The sequence below is a fragment of the Lagopus leucura genome, unplaced genomic scaffold, assembly GCF_019238085.1.
Source record: "Lagopus leucura isolate 7727_CA_CO unplaced genomic scaffold, USGS_WTPT01 Super-Scaffold_100157, whole genome shotgun sequence".
NCBI classification, from domain to species: domain Eukaryota; kingdom Metazoa; phylum Chordata; class Aves; order Galliformes; family Phasianidae; genus Lagopus; species Lagopus leucura.
The window spans coordinates 49,839,798-49,857,259 of NW_024962334.1; the positions used below are offsets into that span (position 1 = coordinate 49,839,798).

General features: G+C 39.0%; 1 protein-coding gene across 1 annotated transcript in view; it reads right to left on the bottom strand.

Annotated features, from left to right (window-relative positions):
- GHRHR (growth hormone releasing hormone receptor) overlaps window positions 1-17,252 on the bottom strand; it is an 18,375-nt gene extending 1,123 nt beyond the window's left edge. The window contains exons 1-12 of the mRNA XM_042889235.1: window positions 17,208-17,252; window positions 14,971-15,073; window positions 14,328-14,435; window positions 13,011-13,111; window positions 9,486-9,583; window positions 7,739-7,871; window positions 6,687-6,840; window positions 5,755-5,815; window positions 4,971-5,040; window positions 3,478-3,569; window positions 2,764-2,893; window positions 1,304-1,345 (exon numbers count right to left, since the gene is read on the bottom strand). Coding sequence (XP_042745169.1) covers window positions 1,304-1,345; window positions 2,764-2,893; window positions 3,478-3,569; window positions 4,971-5,040; window positions 5,755-5,815; window positions 6,687-6,840; window positions 7,739-7,871; window positions 9,486-9,583; window positions 13,011-13,111; window positions 14,328-14,435; window positions 14,971-15,073; window positions 17,208-17,252 — 1,137 coding nt within the window. The remainder of the gene's footprint in view (window positions 1-1,303; window positions 1,346-2,763; window positions 2,894-3,477; window positions 3,570-4,970; window positions 5,041-5,754; window positions 5,816-6,686; window positions 6,841-7,738; window positions 7,872-9,485; window positions 9,584-13,010; window positions 13,112-14,327; window positions 14,436-14,970; window positions 15,074-17,207) is intronic.
- Window positions 17,253-17,462: the final 210 nt, after the last annotated feature.

Here is a 17,462-nt window from a genome sequence, read left to right on the forward strand (position 1 = left end):
GGAAGGGAAGGGAAGGGAAGGGAAGGGAAGGGAAGGGAAGGGAAGGGAAGGGAAGGGAAGGGAAGGGAAGGGAAGGGAAAATGAAATAATTTGAGGTTTCTAATACTAGCATTGAAAATGATTTTCTCCACCAATAGAATGTTTTCTTAGCTTTCTTTCAGTATATTCTGTCCTTCTTCCTCTCTTTTTTTTTCAATTTCTAAACCCTTTGGAAATTTATTCCAGGAGTGATGCTACCAATGCCATCTGTGCAATTAAACGCATTGTCTCCACATTGTTTCCTTTCCCCAGTTACTAAGGGATGTCTTCTTGTTCCCATCTGTTTCTAGAACGGTATAATTTGCATCAAGTTCCTTAGTCTACACTCCTTGATTTGTGGCTAAGAAATAATACTACTTTGCTATTTAAGATAGCAAGGGGGAAAAGCCACAGGCAATCATTTGCTTTCTGCTGTTGACAAGCATTTGTGCCATGCCTTGGCATGTTCACAGAAACACACACTGTGTCCAGACCAGACACCAAAGCCTGTTTTAACATCTGAATCTCATTAGAAATGTCTCTTCCCAGATGCTCAATAGGAAGGAAATATCTGAACTGAAGTGCTGGATGTCTGCAGCGTCAATCTGGATGTAAAGCTAATGAGTTTATCATCAGAAGAGATTAGAGACAATTAATAATCTCTGGTGAACAGGAATATTAGCTGAGCGCAATTAAAAAATGTGCAGTCATAAACTCAACCAAAATGCTAGGAAGTGCTAAAATATTTGAAGTCTCTCAGTTTAATATTTGAGAAAATTCTTACTAAATAATCAAGAAAACATTGACCATGGCAGAGTAATCAATTAAATACTGTTTTCAATCTTCATCAGCCCAAAACTTTAGGCTTGGAAAATGGACATCAAGCCAAAACAGCCCAGGAATCAGCTGCCTCTATCACAGATGATTGCACTTTGTACTTGAATCTTTCTCTACATTTCACTGTTATGTTTAGGAACACGGTTCAGCTCCTAAGCACAGCTCTGATGCCTTCAGGGCTGGTGCTCCGTGTGGTGGCATACGTGAATCTTAAGACTCTCCCTTCATAGGAGTGACAAGTAGAAATTCTAGAGGATGGAATCACTCATTTCTCCACTAGATGGCTTCATTCTCATGCAGAAAATTGAAATGAAAATCAAAAGATTCCTGCTTTGACTATCCCGTGAAACTAAAAAAAATTAATAGATTACCTGCTTGCATGATACTAATTATTAACTCCATAAACCTTCATGTGAAATCAGTATTTTAAAGGATGTATTTTCCTTACCTCTTGGTTCAGGAAACAGTAGAGGAGTGCTACAATAAACCCCTGAAGATGAAATACAAAACAAAAGAGCAGTTGAGTGTTACCACTGTTTGAAAAAGCCACTGGCACAGACTGCATGGAAGTGCTGTGCATGTGAGTCAGTGAAGTTAGAGGATTTTTACAAACCATGTACCTCCAGCAAAGCCCATCCGTCAGGTAATCAACTGGTTAATTGCCCTTCACCAAAGTCAGTAAGGTCATAGAAATTCACAGGAATACACAATACAGAAAATTAACCCTCAAATTATGCTTGCCAATGTATGCCCATTCTACAGTCAAGGAGCTCATAGAGCTTTTCTGTCAACTTCAGTCTTAGCAAGGGATCAGATGAGATAACATTTTTGCCTACTGAATACACTTACAAAGTTTCTGAACTAAGATAAACAAAGGAAAATCTGAGGATGAGAGTGCATCTATATAATCAGCTACTCATTAAACACATCGTCTTTTTGTTCAGCTTACTTTTTTCTTACTTTGTTAGTTAAAAATGAAGGGCAGATCCAGCTATGGAAGCTCAGAATTCAGTTGTTCAGGGGTGATTCTACAGGATTGGCACAACCAGTTAAATTTGCACAAGGACTGAACCAGCACAGCTTGTGGGTTTCCAGTAATGCTCACTGACAACTGATGCCACGCAGCCATTTGGAGAGAGATGTGCTCCCTTTTGAAGTTTGGTAGGATTGCACACATCTGTTTCTTTTAGACTCTGAGATGTGGCACAGAGACAGAGAGGAAAGCAAAAGGAAGCAGAGTGCTGTCTTGCTTTTAACTCAGGCAGTAAATCTACCTGGAGGGGTATGTCAGGACACCCCCAGTTGCTGTTGCAGCTGGCAGCAAGCTCATCGAGCTGTTCATGCCTTGTATGTCAATTCAAAGTACTTGGGACACCCAAAGTACATGAAACACTTTTTTTCTTACCACAGGGGGGAAATGCATCAAATTTCCCAGAGCAGCAGACTGTCTGAGGCATCTACACCCAACAAAGCTATTCTTTTAATATATTTGAACTACCAATTTATTCCTTGACAAAGAATTGGAAAGGGGGCAGGACCTACAGCTTTGACTGACTCTGGTTCTTCTATCGTCAGGCCCAAATGGATTGATCTTGTCAGTGAAGTCAGGGAAGGCCTGTGGGCTGTTAGCAAAGATGGCTTTGTCCTGTCTAACTTTGACCCAATGTTGAACTAACACATGTATATCAAAAACTTGGTCATGTACTGGTGATCTGCAAATACACAATCTGACATACATCCAGGTAGGATGTGTATTGCATCCTCAGATCTGTATCCCAGCAAAGAACCTTGAGGAGATACTATCTTCAAGATACAATTATCTTTTGTTTGCTCCTAGGTGTCACATAGGTACAGGATTAAATCAGAAAATCTACAAGGAAGGAACTGAAGTTTCAGCAGTGAACTTACCTGAAAAGATCCAAAGCAGAGCTCTAAATAAAGCCGAATGCCAAGGCTGGTGTATTCCGGAAGAAAGTTGAAGACAATATAATGGGTTCCAAATAAAGGAATTAGAAGCAGAGTTGACCTTGAGAGGCGTCTAACACGAGCCATGAGAAGAAGTAAGGGAATTATTTTTTTCAGAGTAAAGACCAACGCATGCAATATGTAATAATGATGAACAAAAGTTAGCGAGGAGATCTAAATATCTAGGTATTGAGTTCTTGTCTCCTTGGACTATAATGCTAGTCAGAAGGCATAATGAGAAAATAGCTGGAAAGGCACTTCTTGTGCTTATTGCCTTATTAGGAAGACTGTATTTATGACATAAGGTATTTTGGCATTTGCTTTTCCAAATGAAATTGTAATTCTGGAAAAAAACAAGCAGTAGAATATTTTTTGCTCTACTTGAGCCATTGAATTTTTGATATTTATTTGTAAATGAGAAAAGATGAAGAAATACACAGTCTCCTTGTATAGTTCATGTCCATAGAAGGACAACTCCAGACAGCAATTTACTCCTTTGATGACTTTCAAAGGGATTAAGATAGCACTGGGAATTTCTAATATTAAATGCCAGCAAAACTGAGTCTGGTTTTGGCACTGGGCATGTACTTCTGTTTAGAAAAGCTACTTTTGTAACTAAATTAATTGACAGTGGGTTTTTTTTGTTCCATACACTACCTGTACTGAGATGAGTTATTGAAGTTGATTTGCCTGGGGTCTAGTTTTTTCAGCAAAATTCTGATGATGTTGATAAATAGGACAAAATTGACCTGTTCAAAATTTTTTTTGAAAAACAAAAATAAAAGGTTACTTTCTCATATTAAAGTTTTCAATGAACATCATTATTTGCCTTCAGTTGCACTGTCATTTGTATCATTTCAGTGAAACCTGGGGAAGATTATCATTATAATCCTCCCTTGCAGCATTCAACCCTCTCAGTAGGTTGCACTCCCAGAAGAGGAGATCAAGATGAGAACACGAGAATTTACCTCTGTTAAACAAGCTACTTTTGTCAGTATCTCATGTGATTCATATTCTTTGTAGCTCGTATTTTTTTTCTTGTTTGAGCTGGGTGTTGCATTTCTTTAGAAATTAGAATTCATCCTGTTGAATATAGAGAACTACGAAGGCTGCATCTGAGCTGATCACCCTGTTCTCTCTTTACAGTCAGTGGAGAGTAACCTCAAGGTCTCAGATGGAGTTGGGGATCATCACTTCCAACCTCAGACATCAAATGATTCGCATACCAGTGGTGCCTGTTTCTCATGGTTGGCTCTGAAGAAAGCTGAGGAATCTCAGCTTCAGAGCCACCTAGGGTCAATCCTAAATTGCAAAGTAAATTTTATCCAGTTGCTATTGGGCATAGCCCTGCTAAAGTCTATGGCTCAGCTTAGCACTCTAAAATCCATCAGGGAAACATAAAGTACATCCCAGCAGAGGATTCATCACTGTAATCTCCTGAATCAAATGAGGATGTCAAACAGAAAAGTAAGCAGAAAACTAATTGTGGTAGAAAGAAATGTCAGATTTTATTAGAATGTGCAACTATGACCAGTGTTCAAATTGAGATTATTCGTTCATGTTGTCATATATGCCTTATTTGTATGCATCTGTGATCCAATTAAATTAATCTTTAGATAGATAGCTTTAAAGCCATCCACTCTAAGAACAGCTGATGCCTTTCAGATTCTTCAAGCTTAATGACAATTGGGAGTAATCATATGCCATAATCATTTAAGGCCCATCAGTTTATTCAGTGAACATCAAAATCAGAAGCTATTATTATTATCTTTTCTGAAATAAGTCCGTTGCTCTTGAAAATCTGTATAAAGATTTAGGGCTGATTCTGGATTATTAGCCTAAAACCTCACTTTTCAAATACTAGGAGAATAGTTTAATCACTCGCCACCAATTTCAATCACAATAAAAATTCCAGGAAAATGTCAATTCTTTGAAGAATGTTTGCTGTAAGTAATTGGAAGAGGGCAGTGCTCTGCCTCTTTCTGGCCTACAGTGGATGTAGGTAAGTGACAGAACATTTCTACAATACAAATTCTACCATTCCTCTTCCTGACTTCAAAACTAAAACATTCCATCAAGCAGGAACTAGATTTGCATTTAGAAGACTGTTTTTTCTTCCAAGTAGTGTTCACAGAGTTAGAAATACTTACCCCAACAGAAATTATAATAGGTCCTTTGATTAGCCACCAGTAAGGAGAGTCTTGATTAATATCCCAGCATCTGAGAAAATACTGATATGTTTAGAAAAGAGGTGTACATGATCACTGCAATCAAGACACCATAAAACAGTGCCAGTGAAATTCTCAATAGATGTATTTTTTATGGAGGTGTAGGTACACTGCAAGCACTGATATATGCAGATATATCTGCTCTCTACAAGACATATTTTCTTATAGATTATCCTACTCTCTTTGAAAAGATACAGAGCTATCATGAAGCATTAAAAGCCAAGAATGTGACAGTTCCAATAAAACACGTGAACAGATGACAGATATAAAGATATGGATTTCTTCTTCAAAAACACATATTTAAAATGTGAAACAGTTTGTCTGAACTCCAAGGTTCAGAAAATCCAAATGTATTTTGTATCAGAAGCTCCAAAAATTCTGCTGTATCATCTTCCTTATCTGATTGGAATCTCTTTTTCTCTTGCAGCCAAATTAAGTATATCAACTTCCTGGGAAGGATGCCCTACACAATCACAATACTGCTGCCAGATTATACTTCAGTAGATGGTGTAATCCCCATTCTCTATGTCTACAGGGGAATGGAAACTCAGAACTCCACAGCAGGCACTTATCTAAATGGTGATGTAGAGAAAGGAATGCCAATAACATACTGATATTATTTTCCCATATCCATGACATGAGCTTTCATAGCTACCATTATTTTTAATATATAACTCATGTAGTAATGTAGGAAACAGTGACTTACGATGTGTCTTCAAAGTAGAACTTTGCTAATATCCATATGAAGGTGAAAAGTGTTGGAAAACCTGTCAGACAATAAAAAAAAAAAAAACTTTGTTTTCTGGTTTCATCAATTAATCAAAATCTTGTCCATTGGAATTCTGCTGAGATGCTGCTTCTCAGCCATTTTTGGAACTGGAATTATTGTTTGTGGGTCCCTAAATCTCATGGAATGAGACAAGATATAGCGTTGACTATTTGGTGATCATGCATCACTGTGAAACGTAGGGGAATACAGAAGATACTTGCACATGGCATAGTGATGCCAGGAAGGTCTGAGCTTGCAAATTCTTAACTACACAAACACAATTCAAATGGGATTTTACCTTAGCACTTGCATGCAGATAGCACATTAAAACCTAGATTGATACAATCTGTTCTTTTCACATGACAAAAGACTAACGAATATTGCCTATCAGTTCTTCAAATGATAGCAATATGAACAGTTTGCAAACACTGATTGTGATGCACTCCAATTTAAACCTTCCTTGAAATCTTCCCAAAACACAAAGACTGATTGATATTCATAGTTGCCAAGCTCACCCTAACCTGAACTGACCAAAACTTCCCTTGGTCCATATAACCAAAGGAGGAAGTTGTCTGATTTTTGTTTTCCACAGTGAGTCTTCAGATCAGGGACGGATACTTCATGCAAATCCCCAGATGTACTTATTTTTCTATTCCTTTCATAGGGACTTCAGTGCTGTACTTTTAAAAAGCTCGATTGCTCCTCAATAATGTGTGTGTAAAAATAAAAGCAAACTCAACATTTGCTTTGATTTTTGTTACTGACTTCAGTTAGGCAGGCTCAATTACATTATTTTTTTTTAAATCAGATGAATAAAGCTTTTTGTAATATCTTGCCTTTCATTAATTTTATGTAAAATCCTTACTTACCCCAACCAAAGAGAACCAGCCACCAGAAATATTTTCTTCCATGAGAAAGGGATGAGAGTAGTAGACAATTAAGGTAAAGAGCCTCTACCAGCAGCCATATGAAATTGGTCATCATGAAGTAGTGACAGAAAACAACTGAGATCTTGCATTCAGTCTAAGGTAAACAAAGTCATAATTATGAAACAACATGTGGATATGTAAATTACATTTGCAGATGTGTAATATCTAAAGAGCCTAAAGATCTAAAGACCTAAAAAGAGTAGGATCTCACATTTACTGCCATGTTTAAAGGGAGACTGTCAAATGTAATATGGCTTTCTGAAGAGTAGGACTTAACAGCTTGGAGTCTGTACTGTATTTTACTTTATGTCTCTTTGCTATAAATGTAGCTGGGTCTCCCAGTCATGAGATTTCTCCTACACATGGACTGCTTTCAGTGTAGCTTATGCAAGTAGACTGAAATGCTCACTAGCTCTTGGAAATAAGCATGTTCAAAGATCCTTCACTTTTTCTGCTTTAAATTTTGTGTGGCCATGAGAAATAATGAAGAATCAGCTAATTAAGCTGTGTTTGAGAACAACCTTATTGCCAATGTTTGTCACTGTTCAAAACTAAATTGGTTGTCCAGTCTCTTGCACATTCTGTGGTCTACAGTTTGGAGCTTCGGTCAGAACACAGAATCCAACCTTTCCAGAAAACGAAAAGATGTTATGAGATACTCAAGAGATCTTTGATTTTAGGTTGTAGGTCGTAGAAGAGTAACAGAATAATGGTACTATTCTTTTCTACAGCACAGTCTAAATCTGATTCAGAATACAAGAGGATCACAGATTGATGAATTCAGGACATGGACAGAATATCCACCCTTATGAAAGTAGAACATTTGAACACAGTGCCTGAGGGTACTAATTAGTGTTCACCACCACAAAACAAACAAAGAAACAAAGAAATAATTTTTTTAAAAGCAAAAGAAGAAATGAATAGTAAGTCCACACATAGATGGCATGAAAAAATTATCAAGTACCACAATATCTTGCTCTCAAAGTGCTTACTGTAGAGAAACTGCAATGGTCAATGTCTTCCTCTTGGAAAAGGACAGAATCCTTAATGAAAATGGCAATAGCCTTTAAGATGAAAGTGAAAAAGAGCTGTATGTGGATATAATTTCTGGGGCAGCGTAGCCTCCTGGAAGGAAAGAAGAAAAGTCCTTCTTTAGTAGTTCACTGACTTGTGCTGGTAGTAATTCAGATACACGATAAAGCCTTGTTTCACCTCAGGTATTTCCAGGCATGTATAGAAAGAACTCTTCAATCCACTGGGAGGGTAAACAGGCAGAGACAGAAAATAAATTGCTCACATAAAGCAATTCACCCACAGTCTACATCTTTTCTCTAGTTAGATCATGGCCTCCTTTTAGTTACGTGTTCACTGTGCCTGAACTAAGATGTTGGATGGTTGGCATTGTTTGGGGACGACGAGAAACCTGTGCTTGGAGAAGGGTCTTCACTCGTATAACTTTGATTACAGCTATACCACTCCCAAGAACAGGCATGCAGAGATACTCTTGTCTAACTAGACAGTTGAACCTCAGTGAAGAGGGCAATGATTATTTAGCAAAGTTTCCTGCATAGCAAAATATTGTGGTTGAGTTAAATTGCATTAAATCTCTGTGTGGATTGCCTTATCAAGAATTAAAGAATGCTTCCTTAGCTCACCAAAAAATTTATCATATGAATGAAATGAATGCAGATAATTGCCTTAAAACAATTTGGCACATGTATTTTAAATTCCCACACTGAGTCAATAGAGATTAATTTTTCTGATTGTTACTAAATACAGACTTTAAAAGCTGCATTCCTTTCAGATCCATTAATCTCAGGGTCACCTACTCTTAAAGCTCAGTTAGCGTGTGCAGAATTTTACTACCAAACAGAAATGCCAACCCCATTGTTGGCACTTCACTATAAGTCTTTCCTCCCTATTTCTAAGTCTCTTTCTGTCAATTGTTTCTTTCTTTCCCATTATTTGACTTGGTTTGTTTTCTCAGGGTCAGGATGGATGTCAATACACGTAACTGTTGACTTCCAGACATAAACTAGGAAGCAGAAGAGGTCAAGAAACTTTCCCCAGAGAAAGCTGATTCTCACAGAATAGCAAGAAGAGGTAATAAATCTCTATTTTATTATTATTTTTCACTCTGCACAACTACAAGAAGTAAGCAAAGATATGTAAAATAAATCCTATATGGTAGCAACCATCATATCTACACTGAATAAGAATACAAGCAATCATTTCACATTGAACTGTGAAAGAAATGTTACCAAACATGCCAAATTCAGACTAAACTTCACGGGTATGTTGTTTGTTCTAAATGTTTCAGTAGTGATATATACAGTGCCATAGGAACACTGGCTCAGAATTGAGTTATTTTTTATTTTCCTTGATATAAAATCTGCTAAGCTCATATAAGCAAGCATACATTGCTTACCAAAATCTATCTTCATTCCAGCTAAAATAAGCAAATCTATCTTTTGGTTATTATTATCTGAATTGCTGACTACTGCTAGCAGACAATCAGTGCTTATTTCCTAGTTCAGGTTATTCTTATTTCTTTGTTTCTCCAATAATCTTTATTTTCTAACCTGAATTTAATATTACCAAACCAAAATTGTCTGAAAGTCTTAAATTCATTCTTCTGAGTTTCTGTTTCTATTACTTTCTCATGTCAAATCATGTCACATAAAGACTAAGGCACAAAGAACTGTTAAATGAATCAAGTTAGAAGGTAACTTCACATACCTGAATGCCATTAGAACTGTCACAGCAATAACGAGTGAGGTAATAGACAGGCTGTATCCTATGGTATATATTATCTTTATCGTAGAAAAGTAGGATTGCTATAAGAGAAGAAAATGATTTGTTACATAAATTGCAGCCAGATGACAGCTGCTTTTCTGATTTTAGCAGTTTTGCTTCATTTGGTGCTTCCAAACTGTTCAGAGCCCTGACAGCCTTTTTTTACCCTAATTCCACAGGAAATTTCAACTGAAATCGATCATTAATATTTCTTTCACAAAGACCCTTTCTATAGGTATGTGAACATAACACAGTTTGATAAAGAATTATTTATTAGGTTGGTTTCAAACTCACTCATAAGCCCTGAAAAGACTAAGTGACTCTTCCATAACGATACTGAAAAAACTCCATTTTCATAAGCATTGCATTCATACTGTGTTTTCTGCACAGCAGTAGTGAAAAGACAATCCTGCAGGCTGCATGATGAATAAAGAATGCTTTCAGCTTTCCCTTATGGTCTCTCCACTTCCCTTTGCTCTATCTCCTTATTTATAATTTTGCCACCTATTCCCTTTTCCATTAAAAACAAAAACAAACAAACAAACAAACAAAAAACACAAAAAAGATATATTATTTTTCTTTTCCTGGGGATGTTTTCTTTCATTTTTCTTCTTGCTTGCATTTCCAATTTGTGACAATCAAAATCCATTTCTATCTGAATGGCACCTCTTATCAGACATGGTCTCTGAGTGAGCATTATCTGACTTCAGCTGTCATGCACGGACACAGAAAACAGAATGAAGAAGCTTCAGGCTGTATACCTTTCCTTTTTATCTCTTGGCTCTGTCTCTTGGGCCCCCATTCAATATTCTTACATCCTAACAATCATGCAGCTGTGCAGTGTGATTATCTACAGTTCAAGGGGAGGGATGGCATGTATTTGTTTTGAGCTCTGGGTTTCACCAAAGGCATTAGAAGCATGATATTGGGTAGGGCTTATTTCATTTATGTTGGATAATTAGCAGTTAGCTTTCTAAGAAAAAGCCTATCTTCAAATGAGCAGTGTGAGAGCACGGTCCAAGGACTGTGCTGGTTAGATGTTATCACAGCACTGTTTATGAATGGCTCCTTTTCAGTTAGTGAAGGGAAACAAGCACCTCCAGATGGCAATCCATCTTATCTGAAGATGGAAGCCTGGTTGCTTTCCATCAGCAAGAGAAGAAATCTATCACTGTGCTTACTTAGCAAGCAGTACAACTCAGTAGTTCTGGTAGAGCAGAGAGAAACTTTTGGTGTGGAAAACCCAACATGCACACTGTGAGCATTTCCAGGTACCATGGTAGAATCCATGCTGGACTTCTATTCTTGGTCAGAGCACACTAGGTGCACCTTGCATTAGTTTTCAGTTTAGTATTATCCATAGGAAAGCAGATCAGTCTTTCTGAGAACATTCCTCAAAAACAACATAGGGGCAATAAATAGGGGCAAACCCAGAGGTTTCTTAAAAAGCTTACACCTGATCCTGACCAAAACACTAGCGGAGATCCACCATGGAGTCATTAGCTTAGCCTTACACAAGATAATTTTGTGTGTTCATTTTTAGTTTGGAAAAGTTAATTGATCTGGAAACTGCACCAAGTGGCCTTCACTGTCAGGTGGTCTGGAAAGCATTGCTCCATAAGAAGTGTATGAAAGCTGTGTTGGGCTTGCATTACTTGGCATCTTCCACTTATCAATCAGAGATGAGAAACTCAGCAAGTCATAGCCTTAAGTAGATAAACATACAAAGTGGGACTTCAGGTAGAGGTAAATGAGTCACTGCTGAAAAAGAAAGATCTGGAGACTCATTAAGGTTGTTTATTTTACAGCATAAATGCAAGGAAGCAACAAAAGAAAGAAAAAAAGAAAAGGATTTTTGTGGAAGTGATTTTTATAGAGAGCAGCAGGTACTGTGCCGCAGAGGCTGGGAAGGAAGTCTGAGTTAAACAGCATGACAGCAATCAGCACAGAAAGTATTGGGTAATGAGAGAAATATCTCAATGACAATGTAAACTAAATAAATGCAGTATTTTTTGATCCTCATTTGGCACTATTTTATTTTTCCTCTGCAGATAAATTCTAAATATCACCCAGTGTGTAAATCTGGCTGAAGCAATATGCCATACACAGATATAGACACTGAAACATATTTTGTTTTTACTTCCTTGTTGATCTGCATTTGGCTGACATGCCTGAAGGCTGTGTTGCCATTCAACAAGACCTGGACAGGCTGGAGAGCTGGGCAAAAAAAAACCGGATGAGGTTTAACAAAAGCAAGTGTAGAGTCTTGCATCTGGGGAGGAATAATTCCATGCACCAGTACAGGTTGGGGGATGAGCTGCTGGAGGGGAGCTCTGCGGAAAGGGACCTGGGTGTCCTGGTGGACGACAGGTTGGCCATGAACCAGCAGTGTGCCCTTGTGGCCAAGAGGGCCAATGGCATCCTGGGGTGCATTAAAAAGAGCGTGGCCAGCAGGTCAAAGGAGGTGATCCTCCCCCTCTGCTCTGCCCTGGTGAGGCCTCACCTGGAGCACTGCGTCCAGTTCTGGGCTCCCCAGTACAAAAAAGACAGGGATCTCTTGGAAAGAGTCCAGCGGAGGGCCACAAAGATGGTGAAGGGCCTGGAGCATCTCTGCTATGAGGAAAGGCTGAGTGAACTGGGTCTGTTCAGCCTGGAGAAAAGGAGACTGAGAGGGGACCTGATCCAGGTCTATAAATATCTAAGGTGTGGGGGGCAGAATGGCGAGGACAGACTGTTTTCAGTGGTGAGTGGAGACAGGACAAGGGGAAATGGCTGGAAACTGCAGCATAGGAAGTTGTGCACAAATGTGCGCAAGAACTTCTTTACAGTGAGGTGACGGAGCACTGGAACAGGCTGCCCAGGGAGGTGGTGGAGTCTCCTTCTCTGGAGATGTTCAAGACCTGCCTGGATGCCTACCTGTGCGACCTGCTGTAGGGAACCTGCTTTGGCAGGGGGGTTGGACACAATAATCCCTGGAGGTCCCTTCCAACCCCTACAATTCTGTGATCTAAATATTTTATGTTAGGGGTGAGAAATCCTTCGCTCATCCTGTGCTTTGTTGCTGAGTTCAGAGTGGTGGTGTTTTAGCAAGTGCACTTTTAGCAGTGCACTTGCTGTACCGGTGCTGTGATACCACAAAACCATCTTGCTGACTGATCTTATTGAATTGCCCTAATGTATATCATATCAGTATTTTGGAAGAGAATCTTAACTGTTCTATCTGTAAGCAGGTTCAACAGAACTGCGTGATTGCAGAGAATTTGCAGCTGTGTTTCTAAACATTACTCTCTCATAGCTGAAAAATAAGATGTAGTTCCTCAAAATAGGTGTTCAGAGTAAAATCACATTCCTTACTTGGTAAGAAACTTCAGCTTCAGCTGACTTTCTTTCCCCAGTGGTCTTCAGGAATAGAAAGGAATCCTGTAACGTCACCACATCACTCACATATGTTTATTTAATTCAACTTACTTCTTCAAGTGGAATCTCATCTTCAACTGGACAAGCAATATGATAGGAAGGGAATGGCTCTGACCAGCCTTTCTTTGTGCAGTTTCTTCTTATTATCCCAGCTGAAAGAGAATCACTTAGTCTTACCAGTGAAGAGCCACATGACACAGAAAATAAAAACCAGGAGATGTCTTGCTAGTGTGAAGGCTGAACTAAGAGAAGAGAACCATGGCCATTGTTATCCCACATTGCTGACAGGACTGTTTGCATGCGTACATCCAGGTAGTCAGGTACAAAAGTTTTAACTTTTATTCTGGAGATAAACAGCAGAAAGAAGTGAGAGAACAAAGGAGACAGAAGTAGAGGTGAAATGGTAAGGAAGAAATCATAGGAGGGTTGAGAAAGCCCACTGAAGAAGAAGGTGCTGCTCCAGTTTTCTGCCTCATTCATCTCTCACCCCTCTAATGTACCCCTTCTTGCTCTCTCACCTTCCTTGGGGCTTACTTTCCTCTGGAGACCAGACACTGGAATAAGAAGGTTTTTTTTGGAGATAACAGTTTTCTATAAAAAGATTTCTGAGTCAGATGAAGGATGAGTGAGAGAATCCCAGAAGAGGAAATGAAAGTACGCAGATGAAAGGGATTTTCCTTATCCCCTGTTCATAGCTAGCAAGTACTGAATGAGGCTGAGGTTGGGGTTTGAAAACTTTTCTTCTTGTGGAACTGCCAAATCTGCATATTTCCTGGAAGATCATTTCCTCCTTATGGGATTGCAGTTTGTTCCTGGCCAGCTTTATCCAGAGAGTAAGCATTAACAAAGGCATTAACTTGCATAGCCTTGTGTTTAACCCAACATAATACATATGCTATTTTAATGACAAGATTCTGCTTTGTATTGCCAACCTTGGTCTTAAGAAACAATCAAATAATTCATTCCTCAGCCTTTCATTTCATCCCAGGCTAATCAGAGCATAGATCTTACTGAGACCCATGCTTAAGTTCTGACCTAGATGAGTCCTATGCTAGCTCTGTACAAATGTACCCAGCAAGATGATCTTGAATCCTGGGGAAACCAATGCAAACCACTTGACTGATTTTAGTGTTCTTTGGATCAGGATCTTACCACAGACTATGGGATTACATGTAGCTGTGTATCACGCATAAGGTGTGAGATATCTGCTCAGCATCCTCCAATCTGATTGAAATTTTTGCAGTGATGCTCTGATCTGAGTACAGGGCTGAAATTTTTGCAGTGTTCTGTCTTCATCAATCATTTTCAGGTATGCTTGCCCCAGGCATGCAGCTCAATAATAATTAGACAACCAAAATAAAATATCACCTGGCTCTTCCATGAAGTGAAAGAGGATGTTTGGGCAAGGTAAGGCAAGAGTCTCTCCAGCATCTGCCTCTGGCCAGCACAGTAATTTGTCCCAGGCTTTCTTGCAACCTCAGACAGAAAGGGAAATACATTTTTAAGCATGATTACATTCGAGCAAAATGGAAGATTTTTTTTCTAACTTCAACCCTCTGCCCCTCACATTTCTTATAAAAATAGTTTAGGCTCAGTTTTTATTTTATAGTGAGAGATAAACACCTCCAGATGACCATCTACTCTGCTTTACTCAGACCCACGATGCAACAAATGAAAAAATGTGTTTAGGAAATGGGAGGGAGAGTTCTGCTGGAGGACAGACCAGATCATGTCAAGAGGTTACGCTGTTGTTAAAGACCAATGATGCCATGATGGCACTCAGCTAGTGGAAGGAGCAGGACAAAGAAATATCTATTAGACTGTCCATGTTTGAATGTGAACAAAATATTAGTAAAGAACAATTGAAGGTATGGAAGCAGACAGAAGAGGAATTGAGCAGGGATGTGGGACAGTGAGTAAAAGAATCAAACATGCATTAACAGTGACTGAGTCATGGTCCTTGTGGGGTGTTTATTCTCTGTCATTCAATTCATCCCTCTCTAATGGATACCTGATGTTGCATTCCTGGACTCCTCTGAGTTTTCCAAGCATTCAGCCTCCTTTTTCTTCAGCTCTGCTATAAAATCACATTCCGGATGGACATTCCCAGCAACCTACAGAAAGAGGAGTTTCAGCTGATGAAGTTTCAGGAAGGATCTGAGAAGACACGACTCATTTGCTGCCTGACATTAGCCGCTACCAAACCTGGATCCAAGGAGCTAGAATGTTCTCCCTTTCTTGATAGTGAAGGGCATACAAGACCAGCCTGCTTCTCAGCAGAGACATGTCCCCTTCCAGCCTTCAAAGAAATATCTTGAATCTACATATGATTCTTTAATAAAACTGTCTTCTGAACAAGCTTTTTGCTCCAAAAAGCGAGGATCTGTTCTCTATTTTCTGCCATTGGTTGTGGTTGATGAAAAACTGACCTTGAGCTCACAATGTGCTCTTGCAGCTCAGAAGGCCAATGGTATCCTGGGTTCCATCAGTAGAGGGGTTGCCAGAAGGGGGGAGGGGATTTTTCCCCTCTATTCTGCTCTCATGAGGCCCCAGTCTGGGTCACCCCATACAGGAAGGATGTGGAGCTTCTGGAGAGAGTACAGAGGAGGCCACAGAGATTATCAAAGGGCTGGAGCACTTTTCCTATGAAGACAAGCTGAAGGAATTGTGCTTATTCATCCTGAATTAGAAGAGGCTGTAGGGAGACCTCATTGCAGCCTTCCAATATTATAAGGGGAGATTATAAGCAAGTGGGAAATTAACTACTTACATGGATAGATAGTGATAGGATAAGGGGGAATAGTTTTAAAGACATTGGTTTTAGTTTTTCTGGGCGTTTTCATAACATCATGCCTATTAAATATTGCTTTTCCACTGTTTTCTCTCATACGCATCAGGATGGCTCAATATCTCCATTCTTTTCACATTACAGTAAACATCACACAAGTGATGACAGCAAAAGAAGCCTCAGTTTATAGAAGGTGAGAGTCAGCCTCTAAAACATTCAAAACCTCTCCAAAAGTTGACTTCATCTCTTCCAAGGAAAGCACACTATTAATTTTTACAAACAATGAAAAGAGGAAGCTGTTTTTCAAAGCGATTTTGTAGGCAAAATAACAATTGTTTGCATATCCTCTGTTACAATAAGATATGTAAATGCACAATATGGGATTTATATTATACACTTACACATAAACATATGGGTTTTATTCAGTGCATAGTCTGAATAACATCACAACTGTCATGATTATGTAGAAGAAAATGCCATTTCTCTTGTATAAATGGGGCACGTCCTTATAGAGACCTTCAGTGATATTACTGACCTTACTATTAACCTGGATCCTGATATTCCACACAGCAACTATAATCCTCAGAGCGCAGGGAAGCAGAGATTGTTGTGGGCAACACAAAGGAAAGCATAACTTTACATGAATAAAAATATATACGGCGATTTTGCAGTGCTTTTTTTCTCTCAATCCACGAAGAATGAGCTGCTTTGCCACTCCTCAAGGAATGATCCATCAGAGAAGAGGTTCCCTGCATTCCAGTTCTCAGGGGAGAGCAAATGGTATAGCAGAAGGATAGCAAAAGGAAGATGCTGAAAACATCATCTCAAAAGCAAAGAAAATATCCTTCCCCCACTTTTCATACTTTTTCTGCTACGTGTGTGATTCTGAATGCTGGTTTCCTAATCACTGCCAGAAGCAAAACATCAGCAAAGCCTCTAAGCTGTCTGATGTTGTTGGATATTTCTAACTCCATCATAAGTATCCCTGCTGATTCAACTCATTTGTCACCTTTGGTATCCGAGCTGCTCACATTAAATAATATTAATGCTACCAAAAAGGCAGATGAAACGAGAACTAATAAGGCTGCATATTCTGAAAATCAAGAAAACTGTCAAGGCTCAACTGATGTAACAACTCTCCTCTACTTTCTTGTTACTGACTTTCAAAGCCTACACACACAAAAAAGGGCATTCTGCCAATGATGTTTCTCTTCAGCAAGTGGTAAGAAAGCAGTGAAAGGCACTGATGCACAGATCCTAGAAACTGTGTCCCTTCTGATGCTGTTCACTTTTCATAGCTTCTTACTTTGTTTAACTGTAACTTAAACAAAAAGAAAAAAAAAAAAAACAAAACAACAACTAATTCAAAGAAGTACAGCTGTATCCAATCTGATCCAAGGAGAAAACAAGCAATTATTAAAAAACACTGAAGGAAAAGTTACTTTCATGCAATTACTCACAAGCACAGCAAGAGTCAGGGTGCACAGGACACAGCGGTGTAACATGCTAGGATTCGTGCTCCAAAGCAAAGTCAGACTTTAATTCTTTTATCTTCCTTAGCATCTTTCATCTTCCTTTTGGCTTCCCTTTCTCCCATCGATCAGTTGCTGATCTGAAGCATTTATCCCTTTAGACAGAAGTGACGTAGCAGCACGGTGAAGTGGGAATTAAATATTAACAACTCTCTAAGCTGCATTTAACCTGCTTTCCACATT